This window comes from Cinclus cinclus, chromosome 6, assembly GCF_963662255.1.
Source record: "Cinclus cinclus chromosome 6, bCinCin1.1, whole genome shotgun sequence".
Lineage (NCBI taxonomy): Eukaryota > Metazoa > Chordata > Aves > Passeriformes > Cinclidae > Cinclus > Cinclus cinclus.
In genome coordinates, this window is record NC_085051.1 from 25,390,497 (window position 1) to 25,410,677 (window position 20,181).

The 20,181-nt window shown below is 39.1% G+C and overlaps 1 protein-coding gene across 1 annotated transcript; it reads left to right on the forward strand.

Annotated features, from left to right (window-relative positions):
* Positions 1–333: 333 nt before the first annotated feature.
* CHP1 (calcineurin like EF-hand protein 1) lies at positions 334–19,956 on the forward strand. The gene is made up of 7 exons (XM_062494657.1): positions 334–549; positions 6,617–6,689; positions 13,695–13,775; positions 14,993–15,120; positions 16,033–16,094; positions 17,033–17,155; positions 18,435–19,956. Exons 1-7 carry the CDS (start codon positions 483–485, stop codon positions 18,486–18,488), a joined length of 588 nt encoding a protein of 195 aa, XP_062350641.1. The 5' UTR covers positions 334–482; the 3' UTR covers positions 18,489–19,956.
* Positions 19,957–20,181: the final 225 nt, after the last annotated feature.

Here is a 20,181-nt window from a genome sequence, read left to right on the forward strand (position 1 = left end):
AGATATTCAAGAATCATCTGGATGGGATCCTGTGCCATGTGCTGTAGGATGACCCTACTTGAGCAGGGAGGCTGGACTACTTGACCCACTGCAGCCCCTTCCAACCTCACCCGTTCTGTGATTCAGCGATTTGCAAAACAAGGCAAGACCGTAGGACTTGCTACTCGCTACTACCTCGGCGAAGAACCAACAACGCAGTTACATTCGGCGGCCGCCGTCCCGCCGGGCGCGGCCCAGGGGCTCTCCACACGCGTGCGCGCGGGGCCGTGGGCGGCCGCCGGGAGTGCGAGGGGCGGGCGGGGCCGGGCCGGGCCGGGCGGGGCCGTGGCAGTCGGTGCGAGCTCGCCTTCCGCCTCAGAGCAGGGGGCGGCCGCGCTCGGGCCTGTGCCGGGGGCGGCTGCGGCACCGCCGTCACTGCTGTTCGGCTGCGTAACTCTTCCCCCGGCCTCTCCCTTCCCTTCCCCTCGGGCCCAGCGGCGGCGATGGGTTCCCGGGCGTCCACTTTGCTGCGGGACGAGGAGATCGAGGAGATCAAGAAGGAGACGGGCTGTGAGTGCGGGGGCCCGAGTGCGGCGGGGCGGGAAGGGAAGTGCGGCGGGATCGGCGGCCGGAGCGGGGCCGTCCGCTGTCCCTCCGGCCGGGGGGGCCCTGCCCGGCGCGGCCGCGTTGTTCGCGTCGGGGCAGTGCCCGGTCCCGGCCACCCGCAGCCCCCGGGGCCGGACATGTCTGGCAGGCCCGCGGAAACCTGGGAAGCGCCTCTCGGTTCCCCCCACCGCTGCCGATAGCTGCAGCGAGATCCCAGTGGGATAGAAGGGAAGCAGTGCTCTTGGTGTGTATTGTATTCGGTCGGAGGTAACTCCTTGGATTTTGAAGAGTTGTCTGTCTCGATGTCTGGTGCTGGAGTTTCTCTCAGTTTTTAACCCAAAGAAACTGTCGTTGGATAGTAATATTTTTTTTCCCAGGTGTTATTTGTTTCGTGGGCTAGTGCTAAAGTTGCCGTAAGGGCATTCAGAGTGAATGCTGAGTGGCATTTAAACCATAAAGGAAGTAATGTAATTTGTGAGAGGTAAGCATTATTAACTAAAAAGAAGTGAAAATTCCTGTACTAGTCAGCAACTGGGAGAGCACTGTTTAAGCTGGACTCTAATATTTAGATACTTTACCCTACAGTATTTGATTGAGTTGTTCTCCATAAACATAAAATACTTTAGAGAAGCTGAAACTCCAGTGTTGTTAATTTGCCTGATAAAATGGTTGCCTGAGGGTTCTAGCAAATACCTAAAAATAATAAAGGGAGGATGCCCTCCTAACTAGCTGGGGAGCAGAGGTCATAACATTATAAGTATCACTTTGCTGTTTGTTTCCGAGGAAACTTCTCAGGTCAACATGCTGTGCCCAGCTGACAGTTTTTCTTCTGGATATGCTTTCTGATCTGTTCTTGCTACTTGAAAATGCTTTCTTCAGTTTTCTTTCCAATATAAATGGTATCATATATGCTTCTTAAGTGTTAGTTTATTTGTGTCAGTAAAATTAGTGGCTACAGAAAAGGAGTAGAAAATTATTAAGATGTCACTGGTGCTAGTGTAGTGGCAGGCTGAGTGAGTTAGCATAGTTTCCATGATCCTTTTTCCATCTGTCATGAAAACCTACAGGAAGGCTGTGATAAAAAAGCAGGAATGTCAAAGTCTACTTATCCAGCAGTAACTTTCTGTGACTTTTTAAAAATTTTTAATCACAAAGATTGTGGAGTAAAGGTAGCCTCTTCTCATTTATAAAGATGCTTCAAAACCCAAACCCGAAATCTGGAATATTTTTCCAGAAGGTTTTACATTTTTTCTCATGCTGCTACTTGATCTGTTGTCTGTGGTGTTTTATTCCTAAAAGTTTACTTATGTGATAGTTAAATAAATACCGTTAAGATGGCTGTATAGGCATCCTAAGCAATAAATCCACTTGACTCTAGTTAGCCTCTAAATGCTTTTCTTGTATTATCAGAGGGTGATCAAAGCTGTGACTGGTGTGTTCAGCTTTGTGACGCTAGGTCCGTTCATTTTCCCATGTTTTTATCTAGTTAGTTTTATAAGTAATACCATTTTGTTAATCAACCATTGCTAATCTCTGACTCATGCTTGCTTGTAAATAATCACAGTGTGTCTCATTGACTTTATCAATAATTTTCTTCTTCTCCCTAGTCTGTAACTGTAGTTCAGGAATGTGATTTTTCTCTGCTTTTTATAATTCTCTGGGTAGATGGAAAATTCCACCAAGCTGTTAGCACTGTTATACACACTTCATATAGGTGAAAAGTTTATACAAGGTGGGGAAAAAAACCCAAAATAACCCACTGGTTATCTGGATGAAAGTTCACAGGCAGAATGCTAAGCTAGTGTTACTGAATAGACTGCTGTGGTCTGTTGGAAATGTGATGCTGATGGTACTTTAGCTACTGAAGAGTTTGAGAAAGGGTCTTTGTAGACATGAAAAAATCTGGCAGCATTACAAGTCCATCTTGAACTGGTGGTCTGATAAGTGCTCCCAAGGATTCTTTTTGGCCTCTTTACTGTGAAATGTAGTTCTACAGTTCGTCTGGGGTAGGTGTGTAGCACTGAGTAGAATACTTAAACAATTTGATTGAGTTCAGCTGTGGAATTATATAACTTCTGCTCAATTTCATGTAGCACAAAACTGAATAGCTAATGATACTGACATAAGTGAGAAACTGTATATTAATATTCTTTTGCAGAACAGATGAAGAACATGTCTTTTAGGGCACCTGAAGCATAGTCTTTCAAAAGCCATGCAATGACACAATCTCCTGAATGAAATTTGCTTGGATTGAAATTCTGGGGTTTTTTTGTGGTAGTGAAAAGCACTTTGTAGCATAAGTTCAGAGACATCTGCATAGGTAATGCATCAGGTTCCCAGCAGCTGGTGCAAAGCCTGAAGTTGACAGTCCTAAATCTCACATGATGTTGTCTGGAAATTGTGTGCTTTGCATAGAAACATTTTGAAGTCTGAGCATGAAAACACCTTGAAGTCATTCTAATTGTTCTGATATTTCAGTAACAACTATTGAAAAAAAGATGAGAGGCCCAAGATGTTGCTTGCCCCATTCTGTTGCAAGCTTTTGAAAGCCATTGGAACGTAACAGTATTCAAAATATTTGTATCCATTCTTTGAAGCACCCTACCTAAGGATTAATAGTAAACTAATGCTCATACCTAAATCTAGGAAAAAAAAAAGTTTGCATGGTAGCAGATAATAGATTTTTCTGGTGGATATTTATATATTTTTCTAAGTATATAAATATATGAGTTTATGCTACTGTTGTAGACAAGAAGGTCTAATTGCTAAAAACTTTACAATGATTTAACATAAGGAAAATAGAGGGAGCAACTCTTAATTTAGAGATCTCGACCCTAAATTTTTAGAACTACCTTAGTGGGGTAGCAATATAGATAAAATGGTATTTCAGCCTAGTTTTAAGCCTTAACCTTGGATTTTCAAAAAGCAGTCACAAATTGCAGATCTTAATTCTCCTGTGGTATTCAGGAGAATCTTTGTTTGTTTGCAGATGCACTGAAAAATATCCAGTGACACAGCTTTTGTGAGGGATGAGAGCCAGAAGGAAATTATGTCAGAACACAGTGGTGAACCTGAATCATCTTCCTTTATCACAGAACTATGATATGCTTTTTGTCTAGTATGACGTTAATGAAAATAGCTTTTCTCCTGTCAACAGCTACGCACTATTTCTCACATACTAGCTGTTACAAAGGTCTTCCAAAAATGGAGATGTTGACCTCAGTTTGGGAATCGTAGCTGAGTAGAATTCTCATCACCTTCTTTGTTTACAGGGAGGAGTGGGAGTATGGGGCTTCTAATAGGAAATCTAACTTCAGCCTTCTGTTTTCACCATTAGTTGTTGTTTTGGTCTCTAAAACATTAAATCAGAAATGCAGAAATTTGAAGACTTTAGAGTACTGATACTTGTTTTCTGTGTTTGTTGCTTGACTTGAAAGAGAACAAACTGCCCAGTCTGATTGTAGAGAAGTTGCCTTAGGTGAAACTGAGCAAATTGCCCAATCCTATGCAAAGAATGAAAGGTACTGGGGAGACAGGAAGGCTGGGGGGTGAGGTGTGTATGTGAAAACCCAGTTGCTGGCAGGTCATGCTGAAGGTGGGAACTGTTGAACCTAAACAAATAGCCTCGAGAAAGAAAGAACAAACATGAAAAAAGAAATTTGCCTCATTTGTCACAGATCAAAAAAGTACTGTGCAACATCTTCCCAAATAAGTTTGAGCTAGTAAAAGAAGCATTGTGCATGACCTGGTGAAGGCTTTTTAAACTACTACATCAGAAAATTACATTAAGTCCTAGTTTAACATTGTAGACAATCATGCCTTTACTGAGTAAACATTAACATTCAACTCAGTCTTATTTCATGTATTTATTAACTTCATCAGAAGAGACTGAAAAGCCAAGATCTCCTGTTGGGCTTTGTTGTGTATTAACCTCAGCTGACAACTAAGTACCACACGTGCTTGCTTACTCCCTGTCAAGGCAGGAGAAGAAGCTGGGGGAGAGGGGAGGTAAAACTCATTTGTTGAGATAAGAACTGTTTAATACTTAAAGTAAAATATAATAGTAATAATTTTTAAATGTTATTGATAACAATGATAATGCTAATTGTAATGAAAAGGGGATAGAAAGGGAAATAAAAGCCAAGAAAGACAAGCACACAGAACAACTACTCACCCCTGTTGACCAATGCTCAGCCTGTCCCCAAACAGTGTTTGGCCCCTCCTGGCCAATTTCCTCAGTATACACTAGACATGATGTTCTGTGGTACAGAAGATCCCTATGGCCAGTTTGGATCAGCTGTTCTGCCTGTGCTCACTCATCTTTATGTGCACCTCCTTGCTGGGCAGAGCCTGGGAAGCTGAGAAGCCCTTGGCTTAGGGTAAGCACTACTTAGCAACAGCCAAAAGAACAGTGTGTTGTCAACATTATTCTCCTATGAAATCCAAAACCCACAGCACTGTACCAGTTACGAAGAAGAAAATCAACTTTGTCCCAGCTGAAACCAGGACAAGCATTCTTTCAGTGTTAAAGGAATTGCTGTTCCATATAGGTTTATCCCACTCATATCACAGACTAAAGATGTAGTTGTCTAATATCTTGAGTTGTCTAGTACCTTGGTAATATTGACACAGTTTTACTGAACTTGATACTGCCTTTGTAATTTGTGTTTCAAACTGCAGATTTAAAGTCTGAAATAATTTTCTGCTTGCTTGTATCCCTACTCCTCAAATTTCTTTAGAAATAAGCTTTTTAATTTTTAATTCCATGTCCTGGAAGCCTGGAAATTAATTTTGTGAGCAATTGGCTTCCAGGTGTGGTGCAAAGGGTTACAGTGAATGGGGTAACACCAGGCTGCTGACTGGTCACAAATAAGGTTCTGCAGGGCTCTATTTCAGGGCTGGTTCTCCTTAACATCTTTGTAAACTATTTGGATGCAGGACTTGAAAGCATACTAAGTAAGTTTGCCAATGGCACTAAATTGGGAGGAGTTGTTGACTTTGTTGAAGGCAGAGAGATCTTGACAGAGGGCTAGGCACCAAAGTATTCCTGGATTAATGCAGGATCTAAAAAATACTATCAAATTTAATAATATATTTATCTTTGGCTCCAAGTTCTGGAACAAAGCCTTCCTCATCTCTGCTCTCTGGTGACCAGTGATAAGGACCTGAGGGAAAAGCATGAAACTCTGACAAGAGAGGTTTAGGTTGGATATTAGGACAAGGTTCTTCACCCAGAGAATGACTGGGCACTGGAACAGGCTCCCCAGGAAAGTGGTCACAGCACCAGCCTGACAGAGTTCACAGATTGTTTGGGCAATGCTCTCAGGCACATGGTGTGATTCTTGGGGATGGTGCTGTGCAGGGCCAGAAGCTGGACTCCAATGATCCTTCTGGGTCCCTTCCAAGTCAGGTTATTCTCTTACTCTCTGAACCCCAAAATGTTCAGATTTCAGCAGTCCTGTAAAGGAAGAAAAGTAAAGTAAAAATTAAAGGCTCTCTGACCACTTTCCAGATACAGAGAAACTGAGTTCACTCTTCATCTTTAGGTGATAAAAAGACAATGGGAGTAGAGCTAAGCAAAAGAGAAAGAAAAGGTACTATAGCACGGGTCTTTAGTGTTGTAAGTTATATAGAGGTCATCAGTGTAGGCTGTGTCCAGATTATTTCAAGCCATAAAGGAATTAAAGGAAATAAAGTGGAACTGTGCATCAAATATTTTTTTCTTTTTAATTGACATTTACTGAGTCAGACAACAAAAAAATTGTTAAAGATCAAAAATAGGAATGGGTAAAAGACAAGAGTTACAGATATTTGAAGAATGATCTAATTTGAAGATTCTTGAATATTAAACTATGATTTATAGCTCACAAAGTCCCTAAATGCTCATTGTCATGTGCTTTCAATGTAACTGGTTCTGTTTGAACTCTTTTTTGAACAAAGCTTCTGGCAACAGCTCAGTTCAGTGTAATGAGGTCTGCTCCTGTGAGGAATCATTGACATGCTAATTTGTCATCTTTATTTTTTTCTTCAGTCTCCCACAGTCAAATCACCCGCCTGTACAGTCGCTTCACCAGCCTGGACAAAGGAGAAAATGGCACTCTAAGGTGGGTAATTCAGATGTACTTGCATTGACACATCTGTATTGGTGGCTTGCTGTTGCAGGATGTCTGTGTGTTTTCTCATTGGTGAATCACTGAGGCTGTTGTAGCAAGTTCTTTCATACCTACTGTCTACAGGAAAGGTTCAATTGTTGAACAGAGGTGCTCTAAGTACCAACTGTCTTCATTGTAGTGTTGAAGGTTTGTAGTAGTTAATAGGAGAAAGTTCAGATTTGGTATTCAAAGTCTTATAAAACTGTTCAGAATTGTGTGGCAACACTTTTAGATTGTTATTTCTTACCTTTCTTTATATGATGCTGCTACTGTTTTTTATGAGAATGGTTCTGCTGTGTTATCTTTATCCTGGCTTTCATAAGAGAAAAGATCTATACTTACTTGTTTCTGATAGCCAGTGTCTTTAAACACTACTTGTATCTGCAGTCCATTTACTTAACTCTGCACCTCTTGTTGAACACCCATATCTATTAGTATGCTCAAAAATAAAAAAAGAGCTGGAACCAAGTCACTCTAACTAAACAAACATGCTATTATTTAAAGTGGTAGTGCAGGACATTCTAAGTTCTTTAGTGTTTGTTTCTTATCTACAATTCAAAAACTACAGAAGTAAGCTGGTTTCTTACAGCTTAGTCAAATAAAGATGAGTCTTCAGTTGCAGAGTATTTTTCATTTTGACGGACCAAGTCTGCTGGAAAGAGTATTCTCAACCGAAAGGTAAACTGGTCAGATGATGGCCTGTTAAAATATCTCTGCCTGCTGTCATTCTGTGGCCTTCCCTACTCTCATGAATTTTGTTTCCTATTCACCATATAGCCACAGTGCACAGGAAATCTGGAGAAGAATGCAGGAGACAGTAGGAAGGGGAAAGGGACATTGCAGTAGTGTAACATGAGATCTGGCTCCATAAGAGCCATGTTATGGTATAATATCTTCATTTCTTTCAGAGCAGCTCTATCCCAGTCAAATTCAGTGATTCAGGCATCACCTGAGGTTTTGTATGTGATCTTTTAAAATATGACTGTAGGATGCACTATAAACCCAGAAAAGCTATAGACCTACCTAAAAACCAACCTAACTGTAATGCTGGAATCACCTCTTAAAAGATCAAAGTGACAAGTTGCAAGATACATGGTCTTTGGCAGTACTTTGGGCTTACTGCAATTTCCTTTCCTGAAGGAAGGAAAGTTCCTTCTGGTGCCACAAACTGCTGACTTCTCATCATTTAAGTAATTGGATGTAGAATTGTATGGTAAACTGGACTACAGGGTGATTATTTTGGGTTAAAAATACTCTTCCTCCCCTTTTGCCTTGGGTAGCTTTTGAAGCTGATTGACTCCAGTGATTTGGACTGTGACTGTACTGTAAATTTCTAGACTTGCATAGCTGAAGGGATGACTAAATGGATTGTGCATGTAAAAAATTGACTTTGGATGGGATATGTAGGAAGTTTCAAAAGCTCACTCTGACACTAAAACCAATGCATTATATAAATTATAGCATTGGCAGTTCTGATGTAGAGATTAACTGATGAGATTGTGGATAAGGTTAATAGTCTTTATGTTTAAAATTATTTGGAAAAAGAAAATTAACAGCCATTTCAATCTTTATATGTGAGTTTAATATTCGTTGATGAGTAAGGGTGATGGCTACTGGATTAGTCTAGCAGAATTTAACCTAGGACATGTTCTTCCTCAATTCTTGTGTGTTCTCCTCCAACACTAAATTCACTGATTCAATCCATATGTTTGCATAAAGTCCAAAGTGATTGTATTCAGTTTATGTAAGAGGAGTAGTAATTGATTAAATATGCTGTGAATGTCTGTTGCACAATGCTCAGTTTCACAGTGTTATGCATCAGGAGGAGGTAGACTTCCATTACTGATAATCATGTGGTACTTAGGAAAGGAAGTGGAGGTGGTTTGGAAAATCCCAGCAATTGTGTGTATTATGATCCCTTAACTTGCAGTCGTGGCCCCTAAGCATAGCCCACTCTCAAACATGTCTGACTTAAGAGTGGCATTCAATTTTTAACCTTGTTCTGGTGCCTACAAAATGTAGACACTATTAAGTTTAAGCAATGGAAAATGGAAATGGAAAACTACTTCCTAAAAAATAAAGTCTGAGGAGACAGCAAGAACTACAGCTTGGAAGGTCGTAGATGTTGGTTTCTGAGATACGTATCAAAGAGAACTTGCTGCTTTAAGACAACTAAGAAGAAGTTATCACTTGCTTACTCCCACCAAACAGTTTAGAGGGTATGTCTTCTGTTTGTTTCCTGTGAGCAAGATGAATTGTTTCCGTAAGGATGACTTGTACCTTTGACTTACAAATCAAACATGACAAAATCACTTGTGTGACCATGATTAGGAAAAGAAATGTTAGTCAGTTCTTCATGGCATAAAAAAAATCTTTAAATGTGTACTACCCTTCTGAAGAAGAGCAATAAAAGAACTCTTTGTACAGAAGATCTGGTAGATGATGATTAATGATTAATCCTGATAGCTCTGGAACTATATAATCAAATTCAGGGATATTTCATAGCCAGATGTTTGTATCCAGTGTACCTATGTGCAATTTCAAGGCACTTTGTTTTTAAAGAGTTACAGAAATTAAATATTAGAGATGATTATTGATAAAGACAAAACTTGGTTTTCAAAAAGTTTTTGGTTTTTGCTTTTTTTTTCCTCTCACATATTTATTCTTTTAAGAGGCTATGGCCATTTTTACCTGTAAAGGTAAAAATGTCAGGCTTGCCTTCACCTTTCTTTAAAAGTGTAGAAAAAAAATTGTATTTTTCCTTAGCTTCACTTTTTCTAAACAAAATAAATAAGTTCCCTCAAACTTGCAGCATCTCAACAAAACTGTTGGAAAAGACAGGACAAAACTGTTCTTGAAAATTCTTTTCTCAACTTTGACTTCAGTATTGCGACATGCTGAGTTGCCAAAACAAAAGATTGATACCCTTGGTTGTCCATAGCTACATCTAAATTATGAAATCTGGAACAAACTTGTTCTGTCTACATCCTAACTATAGCTCAGGAGGAAGACAGTGTGCATGTTTCCTTACTTACATACTGATTTCTAACATGAGGAAATAGTATAGCATGAACAGGGTAAGTATGTGATTGCTTAGTGAGTCTCCCTACTGGGCTGGTACTGTAGCGTACACCACACAAGAATACCTTTGTTCCAGTTTATCTGCTAGTAAGTAGCTCTGGACAGACATGTAGAGAGCTATAAAAGGAGGTACTTATCTAAACTGCTATCTTCTCATGTAACTTTTGTATGGAACCTCCCACTTAACAGTAGTTTCTTGGGCAGTGGGGAAAAGATAGGTTAAGCACTTGAGAAGTAGTTTTTACTGTACAGAAATTGGTATAAGCCTGGTAAGCATGGAAGAAGGAAGGAAGGAAGGGAAAATGTTCTGAAAGTTGGAGCTACAGAGAATAGACACACTAAGCTGTTTATGTATGTCTCATGTTTATGAAAGCCATTCACATGTGTCTGCTGGAGAACTTCAGAAAGACTGATCCTGAGAGAAGGGTAACATGAGCCAGCCAGGCCATCTGTCAGTCTTTGTCAGCTGACTGAACCATCTGGGTCTGGAAGGATGTCAGGCTTGTTCTTCTTAGTTCAAATGGATACTGCAAGATTACAAAAAAGCTATAGCTCTCTGAATGTGGAATTCTTTACTTTTGCTCAAGAAAATGCAAAGCATTTTTAGCTTTATCTAAAATAGAAAAGACAGGAAGGATATGGGTTTGGATTGGAAAAGACAGGGTACGAGAATAGTCTATGCTTGCATCTTCAACCACACTTTATGCATGCTGCCTTTTTTCTTTCCTTCCTTATTGCTCATCTAATTATCACCTTTTTGCATACTTCTTGGCCTTATGTTTATAAACCAATTAGTGCTGTGATAGTTAAGCAACATTTAACATATGTGTAGAGTATGTGTAAGGATGGAGTTAGGTGAGATGGATGACACAATCCTGAAGGTGGGGGATATTGGTATACTTTCCCCATAACTTCTCCATGCTTCCAGCACTTCATTGTCAGCTGCGGTGCTTTTAGATTTTTTGAAGTTTTTGAACTGCCTCAAGTTGTGAACTCAACAGAAAGCTAATTGGAGAGGAGGAAGGCAGGGAGTTTTTTATGGGGATACTTAAGAACACCAAAAGGTTAGGTGAAAGACAAAGCTGATGTTATCAAGGGAAGGCAGCAATGGAACTACTTCAGCAGTAACCTCTTAAGTCTTTTTGGCCAACTTGCATGATACACCTTTCTGCTTTTAATTATTTCTCTTCTTCAGGTAATTTCTTGTTACCTGTATCATCTGGGCATCTTTCCTCTACCACTTCTGATGCACATATATGTGGGTTTTTTTTCCTTTCCACTATTTTACTTTCCGTCAGCTCTAGATACCCCTCCTCATCCCTGGTGAGGGAATAGTGTTTTGCTACCATCTAGAAGTAACAGAAGAATGAACAATCAGAAACGGAAGGGAAAAAAAGGTCTTGTAGGCTTTGGGGGTAAGACAGAACCATCTTTACAGTAGGGATCTGCTCTGTGCCTTGGAGGGAATACTTGTCTTGCTTAGAATCTAGAAATTCTTCCCTGCATATTACATCTAGTTGGAAATACACTGGCATATGTATTAAATGGCTGGCCTGTATAATGTTCGCATACAGTTAAAGGTTGCTTTGTCTGTTGCATTTAAGCAAAGATTTCATAGGAGCCAGGTTAATGGGAAGATACCTTGGAAGAGCCTTGTTGCCCATAGAGGTTATTAAATTTATTTTAAGTGCCAGCTTCAGCCAGGTGAAGTTGGTCCCCAATGACTGCAGGAAAGCTTAGCTTTATAAAGTGGAGAATAACTTACCTCACATTCATTTGCTTTTATGGCAGTTACAGCTATTTCAGTTATAACACTCACTCAGTAATGTGCTCTTAATAAGTAAAAGTGCTGTACTGAAACCCTGATAATGACAGAACAAATAGATTTGAAACTGGGGAGTTATTTGTGGTTAATTGTTAATCTCCTGTTAGAAAACAGAATCACTGGAGGCTGAAATGCCAAGTGTCTACTGAGGCTGAATACTAAAAAGTCATCATGAGCAAGTAAAATTTCTGAAGCATTAGGATTTTGCTCTCCATGAAAGAGAGGGCAGCTGCTGCTTTTAGGTTATAAAGTTAGCATTGACATTGAAGTTCTGCTGTTAAAATATTGTTATTAGGACATAGGCTTTCCACATCACTGCATCTCCTGCTTAAATCACTAATGCATACTTTGCCCTTCAGCAATAGCTTAAAATGTAGCAGTCCTGAAGGGTCTGGTAACAAGCTGATCATGCTAAACAGATGTTAACTTTGCCTATTAAAAATAACACTGACCTGTTCAGAGTAGAAGTTTGCTGGGATAACTTAAAAAATAAGGTCTGGTCGTTCTGTTAGAAGGTCAGACAGTTTAACCATGTTGTAACAGATGCACTGTAATTAGGAGTCTTAGCAATGCTGTGGTGGTGACTGGGTGCAAAAAGTGCTTTAGAATACATTTAAAACTAGAATTTCTTGCTTCTCTGCCTTTCCTGAGCTAGACTGGTGATAAAATCAGGCAATTTCTTTTTTTACCCTGTCTTTGATATCACAGCATTATAAAAGGTTTTATGTTTAAATAATCTCAAAATTTGTTTGTGTTTATTTTAGTAAGCCAGTTTTTAATGATGTCATGAGTCAGACTTTGTTGCCAGTTAAGAGAGAGCATAGTTTTCAGAAGTAGCAAACATTCAGTAACCAAGTTTGAGACTTTGACCCCAACTTCAAAACCAGCAGGAGTGCATTTGACTTGAAAGGAACTGCCAGTACTTCTGGTGATTAGGCAGGAAATGTCAACTTATGCGTCCAGAATAGGGTGGGAATTTTTTACAGCTTAACCCCCTTGCTGTTTGCAACTTAAAATCTAGATGATTATGAAGTACATCTTGTGCTAACTGGTAAGTTGTTGTTTTCTATTGTAAGGAAAAATAATCAATCAAATCTGCTCACTAAGACACATCTGGTGTGTCTGCCTTGGTCACACCAAGATTACCCACCTTCCTGTCACTGACAGTCTATTAGGTTGAAAGAATAGAGAACATACTAGTGCAGTTCTAATAGGAAAATGAAGCCTGTGCTCATGTCATACTGTTCTAAAATGTGTATGCAGTACAACTCATGATGTCGTTCAGATCAGAAGAATAACAATGTAAGCATAACTGTGTTTATATTGTACTGTGTACATACAATCATGACCAGAAAAGAGAATGGCTGGCAAGAGCAGTGAGTATTTGCCTCTACTGGTGAAATTATATCTGGTGTACAGGTGCCTGTAGAAGTGTAAATTTGCCAGTTTAAAATTGGAGTATTGTTTGGTTGAAGCTAAAATAATCTGAAATTTGGCATTTATTGTAAAATACAGATTTACTGTATAAACAAACAAAAAAAATTATTAGAACTAATGTTAATGACCTGTAGTATACATGGAAAAGCATGGTATTCTTCCAGAATCTGAAATGAGGCAGTTTGGAAAAGTCATGACAATTCATACGATTATGTACCAAAATTATTATTAAAAACCCCCAATCGATATTTATATATTGGAGCCATAATTTCTTTCAAAGCAACGTGAGAAGCTTTCCTTTTCTTACATTGCAAACTGTAGCTGACATCATTACAGTAAGGTTTCTAGCACAAATTATGTTAGTGTCTGAGAAATGTTAACATGATAAATGAGCACTGATAGTTTGTAATGCAGTATAGGCTTGGCATTGTCTCTTGCTTTATTTTGTGCCATTAGTCATAAAGAAAACATAATTTAAAAAGTTACATTTTCAAAATCACCAAGTCTTGCTGAAGAAAAAGAATTCCATGGATGTTTTACTGTGAATTCTTTTTAAGCAACTTCTTCTCTGACTTCAACTTTAAGCTGACTTGTTGTGTTCTTGCTTTACTTAGCCGTGAAGACTTCCAGCGGATTCCAGAGCTTGCCATCAATCCACTTGGAGACAGGATAATCAACGCCTTCTTTCCAGAAGGGTGAGTTTCAACAAACTGAATTTGTGAGCAGGCACAAATAGTGTAGTTTGTCAGAAGTTTTCTTAGGAGTGAATGATGATAATTAAAGCACAGACTTTACTAATAACTGACCACTTCAAATTTGCCCTGCAGTGTGTGTGCACTAGTGATAGTTTCCTCCGCATATTTTAATTCTCTAATGAGAAATAATTTACGACTTTACAAACCTTTTTGGTGCTTTATTTATTGACAAACTCAGGGTTCTGTCAGTTTTCCACTCTTCTTCCTAAACTAATGAACACTTTTGAAGAAGTTACAGGCTGTGTATGGACTTTGGTTCTTAAAGCAAACTTGTATCAACACTATTCTGTGTAAAGTAGCATTACAATTAACTAATTTGGTCTTACTGTATCTGATATAGTAAGTGCACCATTGCTATTAGATTGGCTCTTTTGGTTGGTTGATTTTAGGTTTTTATTACATTTAAGATATAGATTATGATGCTTCTAACACAAATCCAAAGAGATGATCAAATTCTCAGTATTGTCTCTCTTCGTTATACTCTCTGGATTGTTCTATGGAATCTGCTTCTCCCCTTGAACACAGTTGTCACTACTGATTGATGGAGACTGAATTGTTTAATCAGGTTGTCATATCAGCTAAAACCAGGCATGGCTTACATATCCTGTTCCCACAGAAATTGGAGAAGAGAGCTCTTTGTCAGAGAACAGTGAGCAATGACAGCCCCACAGGCAGGAGCCAAGGGCGTCAGCAAATCTGGAAGGGGTGATGTACTTGCCGAAGAAGGGCACACACCTGAACACAAAAGCCAGCATGTCCAGTGACTGTTGTCAGGTCAACCAACAGTCCAGCGCTTGACAGTGCTGAAACTAGTATCAAGTCAATCCAGGGAATCAGGGTCCAGATCAGCAAGATGCATTGCTACATTTGGCCATAGCAGCAGCATGGGTCAGGGCTTCAGCTTAAACAGACTTTGCATGTAAGGGAAGGAGAGCCCTCAGTAAGACTTGTCACATCTTTTTTTTTTTTTTTTTAACACATCATACTTCATAACAGCACAATCCCAGCTTGGAAGAGCATAGGCAGCCAAACCCTGGGGAGGTGGGAATGGAAGAGTTCACATGGTTTGATGCTTCAGATATTAATAGTCTTCTTTACTGAAATGAAGAGCCTGTATAAGGTATGCCAAAAACTGACCTACTGAAATGCTTATGCAGAGAGGACCAGGTGAATTTCCGTGGATTCATGAGGACACTAGCCCACTTCCGACCCATAGAAGATAACGAAAAGAGCAAAGACCAGAACGGACCAGAACCACTGAACAGTAGAAGTAACAAGCTCCACTGTAAGAAATGTGAACCCTTCTATTAAATCAATTATTTTTCTGTCATCTTTTTGGTTGAGTTTGGGTTACTCAGGAAAAACAGGAAAGGGGCTTTTTCCCTCAGGAAAGGGGCTTGGGATCTTCTGCACAGTTATTTCCTGTGGAATGATCTCTTCTAATACTGATTTTTTTTTTTTTTAATTTACTCAGAAACTTATCTGTGCAGAATGTCAACAATTGAGCAATTGTTGTATCAGAATTTGGTGGAATTGGTTGACTCTTGAGTAATATATATACTTTGCAAAATGTTTCAGAAGTGCTTCAAAATTGTTTGTATTCAGAATTATTTCAGATTTAGAAGCCACATTCCATACATGAAAGAGCTTTTCTGCTTATTTCTCCAGTTCTTCCATATAATACAGTGTTTATTCCCCACCTTCAGCTGAGCATTTTCTTAAGTATTTGGATGTCTGCCTATAGTATATGAGCAGAATGCTCCTTCTTGCTAATCAAAATTGGCAACAGTCCTCAGAGTACTTAAAATTTTTGTCATCTCATCCAGAATTATAGGCAAAGATAATGAAGGGTAATGTAAAAATTGTTGGCTCTGAAATGATAGGATTTTATGTATTCTAGTGATAATTATTCTTCCATGACTTGGGGTTTTGAGGAAATATCCTGCAAGCAGAGTGCTTGTGAACATAAAATTTTTCCACTGTTAGCAATAATCCCGTTCCTCTGTGTGTGGTAATAATACTATGGAACTGAGCATGAATTTTATGGTAAATTAAAATGTTAAGCTAATTCTCTTAAAATAATTTACAAGTACTTAGTTTTGTTGTTTTTCTTTCAAATCAATCTATTGTTATGAAGAAAGACAATGACACTTGAATTCAACTGCTCCTTCTTTCTTTCTTTCTTCCTCCCCTGTAGTTGCTTTTCGATTATACGATCTAGATAAAGATGACAAGATTTCCAGAGATGAGCTTCTCCAGGTAAATAGCACAGGGCTGCTTTGAATGACTCAGTCATGATGTTCTCTGTGACTTCATACCCACTTAGAAGAGGGGAGTTGCAACAGTTTTCTCAGAACTGCTGGAGTATTGTGGTGGCTTTGCTTACCTTTTCCTTAAAGCTTTATATTGTATGGGACTTTATTCTTATTTGGTACGTTCAGCAGATCCTGTTTGAAGTGACACCTAAGTATTCAACAAATACATGAATCCCCTTAAGAACTACCTTCTATAACTTTCAAAGATGCTCCTAAAAGGATTTCAAAAGGACAGTCACTGAGATAGATTAGGTTGTTTGCCTGATCCTCTGTGCATCCTTTCTATAGAATAAAACTTACTGAAATTACAGCAAAGGTAATCAAAGTTCATCAGTGGTACATTTGTATGAAACTAGGCTTGTGCTAGGAGTAATTACATGCTACTAATCCTGGGAAGTACACATGGCAATTTGTGGTTCCTGATGTAAGAAAAAGGTTTGCTTTTGACTGGAGCTGCCCTCTTCTATCTGCTCAGAAAATGCTTTACTGAATGTGGAGGGTAACAGCAGTTGTCACTGGACTGTACTTTCAAGATTCCTGTAGGCAAATATCTCAGACAGCAGATATTCAATCAAATGCTGATATGTTTTCAGGGGGAAAAAGTAGAAGCATTGGACAAAATTACTCATTCTCGTTCCAAAAGTTTTCTCTTGCTTCTGCTTCTTCCTGCTGCCTAGTGAAAAAGCATGATGCTTTGTCAATGGTTGATGCAAAAGATGCTGTATTTTCTGAAAGACTTAGTGTACAAAGGACCACAGAAGTCTGGCTAGAAATTACTTCAGTGAACATCTTGTGTTGTGTTATTTTGACAGTGCATACAAAAATAAAGCACTAAGAATACTTCTGTTCCTATGTCAGTGATGGTTATTGTGTATGCTACAGGTATTACGGATGATGGTTGGTGTAAATATTTCTGATGAACAGCTGGGCAGCATTGCTGACAGGACAATCCAGGAAGCTGATCAAGATGGAGATAGTGCCATCTCCTTTGCAGAATTTGTAAAGGTTTGTAAACTATGTTTTCATTGACTAAATGAAACAGCTCAGTAGTGAGCAAGTTATTCAGACAAATACAAACGGGAACAGAGAGGAAGTAATTTAAATAGTTGTGCCTGCATTTGGGCCAAGCCTTCTGCTAGCTTTTGCATCCTTTTATTAGTCATGTCTTGTGCTTTCTTAAAATACTGTCAGGGTGCTAATAATTGGTCCACATCTTTCTTTATACTCCTACATAAAGCTACAGCCCTGAATATACTGAAGAATTTTCACTTTTTGTTTTGCAACTGCTTCTTTCTACAGGAGCAGCCTGACTAGCAGAGTTAGAACAGATTCATTATTCTGCTGCATTAACATTTGTCAGCTTTCATTTGTAGATTTCATCTGTTATCAACACAACTAATAGTGGTGTTCAGGTTCCTAGCTCTGGTACTTAGAACTATGTATTCTGATAATCCGAAATAGGTAATTCTAGGGAGCCATTAGATAGCAGAACAATTTCATCTGCCTAATGGGATGTTTTTGACAAGAGGAACTAGACTTACCTAGTTTTTGTCATCTTGGAGATGACAAAAAAAGGACAGAAACAAGTTGCAACGTGGAAAACTTTTTACCAAGAGGATGGTCATAGCTTCTGGAAGATACAGAAATCCCTTCCATGGAAATATTTAAAGCTTAACCAGGACAAGGCCCTGAGCAACCTGATTTAGCAGGTCCTGCTTTAAGAAGGAATTGAAGGATCGGACAAAAAGATTTCCAGAGGTCTCTTCAAACCCAAATTTCTCTCATCTTGGAGCACTGAAGTCTAATGCCTGACACAGCCTGCAGCACAGTCATGTCTTCATTCCTCAGTGTTAATAGCAATTTAGTGAATGAACTTGCCACCCCAGTTCTATAATCATCTACTGTAGTAGTGCTGTGGTCTTGATTTTTGCTCTTCAGTGATTGCTCATGTCCCTTTCTCTACTCTTTTCCCTTGTTTTTCCTGGCTGGGAATTACCACACAATCCAGTTTTGGAAATCCAGGCCTTTCTGTGCTGTTGGCAGACTAAAACCACATTAGTGACATTGTGATCGACAGCCTTCTTGCGGCTTTGATGGCTAAAGTTCCTTCCCTTGGACTGGCCTTAGCCCACAGTGAGAAACAGCAGACTCTATCTAGATGAAGGACTGGCATGCTGAATTGAAGGCATCCCATGCTCCTGCCCATTTCCTCAATACTAGAATAAAAAGCCTTGTAGGAGAGATGTACAGTAACTTAAGTAGCTGTTTCTCAATTTTATTGCAGGTTTTGGAGAAGGTGGATGTAGAGCAGAAAATGAGCATTCGATTCCTTCACTGATGGATGGAGAGCCTATTCCTTTCTACTCCAGCTACGTAATGAATAGAACTTCATTTTCTCCTTAGCACCATACCCCAGAGTATTGCTACTGGTGCATATACAGTACATCTCCAACTTCTCCCTGATTCGTTCTACCAATCTGAACATTCCCTGTGCAACAGGAACAAAGGGAAATAGCTGCCATGCAACTTGGAAAAGGAGCTTTTTTAAATGTTGTCCATCCTGGGTTTTTTGGCCTTTATATTGTCTCCTGCACTACTGTTTCAGTAAAAGTCTCTCCTTATACACTACTGTTTAATATACAAACTGATTCTTCTGAGCTCTGAATCTGAGAATGGAAAAATGGGAACATGCCACAGAAGTGCCCTCTGAAACATTTTGGAGACAAGCATCTACTCAGATACTAGGTGCATTGATAATTATACACTTTTACCACATTATAGCTGCCTTTTTAAAAAAAAATATTTTTGCCCCTTTCCTATTTGGCTCTTTACATACAGATTTGTTTCTTCAATGCTTCTAAATCTGCCTTTTATTTGAGAACTTCTCAGTTTCTATGGCTTCATTGTACAACTAGCACAAATGCATGATGATAGCTTAGAGTACTTTCAAGTACTGTGAATAGATTTTATTTGTGTAATGAATTCACAGGAACAATAGTAGAATCGATGGTGGGGACAGGCTGTGGTGTTCTCAAAAGGAATAGAAAATCTGCACTATGTCACTTGAACTGTTCTAGTAGCAGACGCAGATATTTGTTTCTTTCCTTTGCATAGCTCACAGGCTTGACAGCGAGTAGACGATGAAGTGACCTCTCCAGATTGTTTTCATCTAGGATGCCTCCCCTCCTCAGGGTGGATTTGCCTCTGAAAGTGTAAATTTGTTTACCAGTGTACAAAATGCAAGAGAATCAGTCATGCCAAAATCTGGATGTGTGGTTCTGAAACTGTTCCCTGGTAATAGTGTAATGAAACACAAAATCGTGAGACTTTCATGATTTCATAGGGTTTTTTTTCCCCAGTTATAGTAGCCTGCATAATGAGTGATTATTTATATTTTCCAGTATGAAAGTTTTGGTCTGTTATATTTGTGTTGAGGATGGTAGCTGTATTTAAGAAAGGTCTGGCATAAGAATACAATTTGGGAAAGATCATATTATCCCAGATATTTCAGAATGTATTTCTATAAAAATCTCTTTGTAAGTGTAAGATGATTAATACTATTAATGTAATGCTGATAAATTTAAGAGATTGAAATCCTTGAAGGTTCAATAGTAACGGCTTTCTGTGGCTAGATTGACAAATGATTTTGTGTAGTTCAGCTGGAGCATTCCACAATCTGGGAGATCCTTCCAGTAAAACCAAAAAACCCCGGGAGCTTCTTTATTGAAGAATCGGTGTTATAACTGCTTCTCTGTAACAACACATGTGTTATCGTTTCTATAAATACTTAGCAGTCTCAAAACTACTGTCAAATGTGCATTTCATTTTTTCTCAGTTCTTTTAATCATCACTTTTGTTGCAAGATAAAAAATCCTTCAGAGACTTGGAAGTTAAATTCAAAGTTAAATATTGCACTTTGTAGTTTTGCAGAGTGCAGCCCAGTTCCAGAAAGAAATGTAAAGTAAAAACCTCCACTCTGTATGAGAAAGAAACATTAGACTTCTATAACCGCCTCCTGTAAAACAGGAATG

What these genes read in the sequence shown, in the direction of transcription:
- CHP1 (XM_062494657.1), top strand. Translation starts at nt 483, where the DNA reads ATGGGTTCCCGGGCGTCCACTTTGCTGCGGGACGAGGAGATCGAGGAG. An exon ending in AACGCCTTCTTTCCAGAAGG is followed by an intron (nt 13,776 to 14,992) that starts GTGAGTTTCAAC and finishes ATGCTTATGCAG; the next exon opens with AGAGGACCAGGTGAATTTCC. An exon ending in TAGAAGTAACAAGCTCCACT is followed by an intron (nt 15,121 to 16,032) that starts GTAAGAAATGTG and finishes CCTCCCCTGTAG; the next exon opens with TTGCTTTTCGATTATACGAT.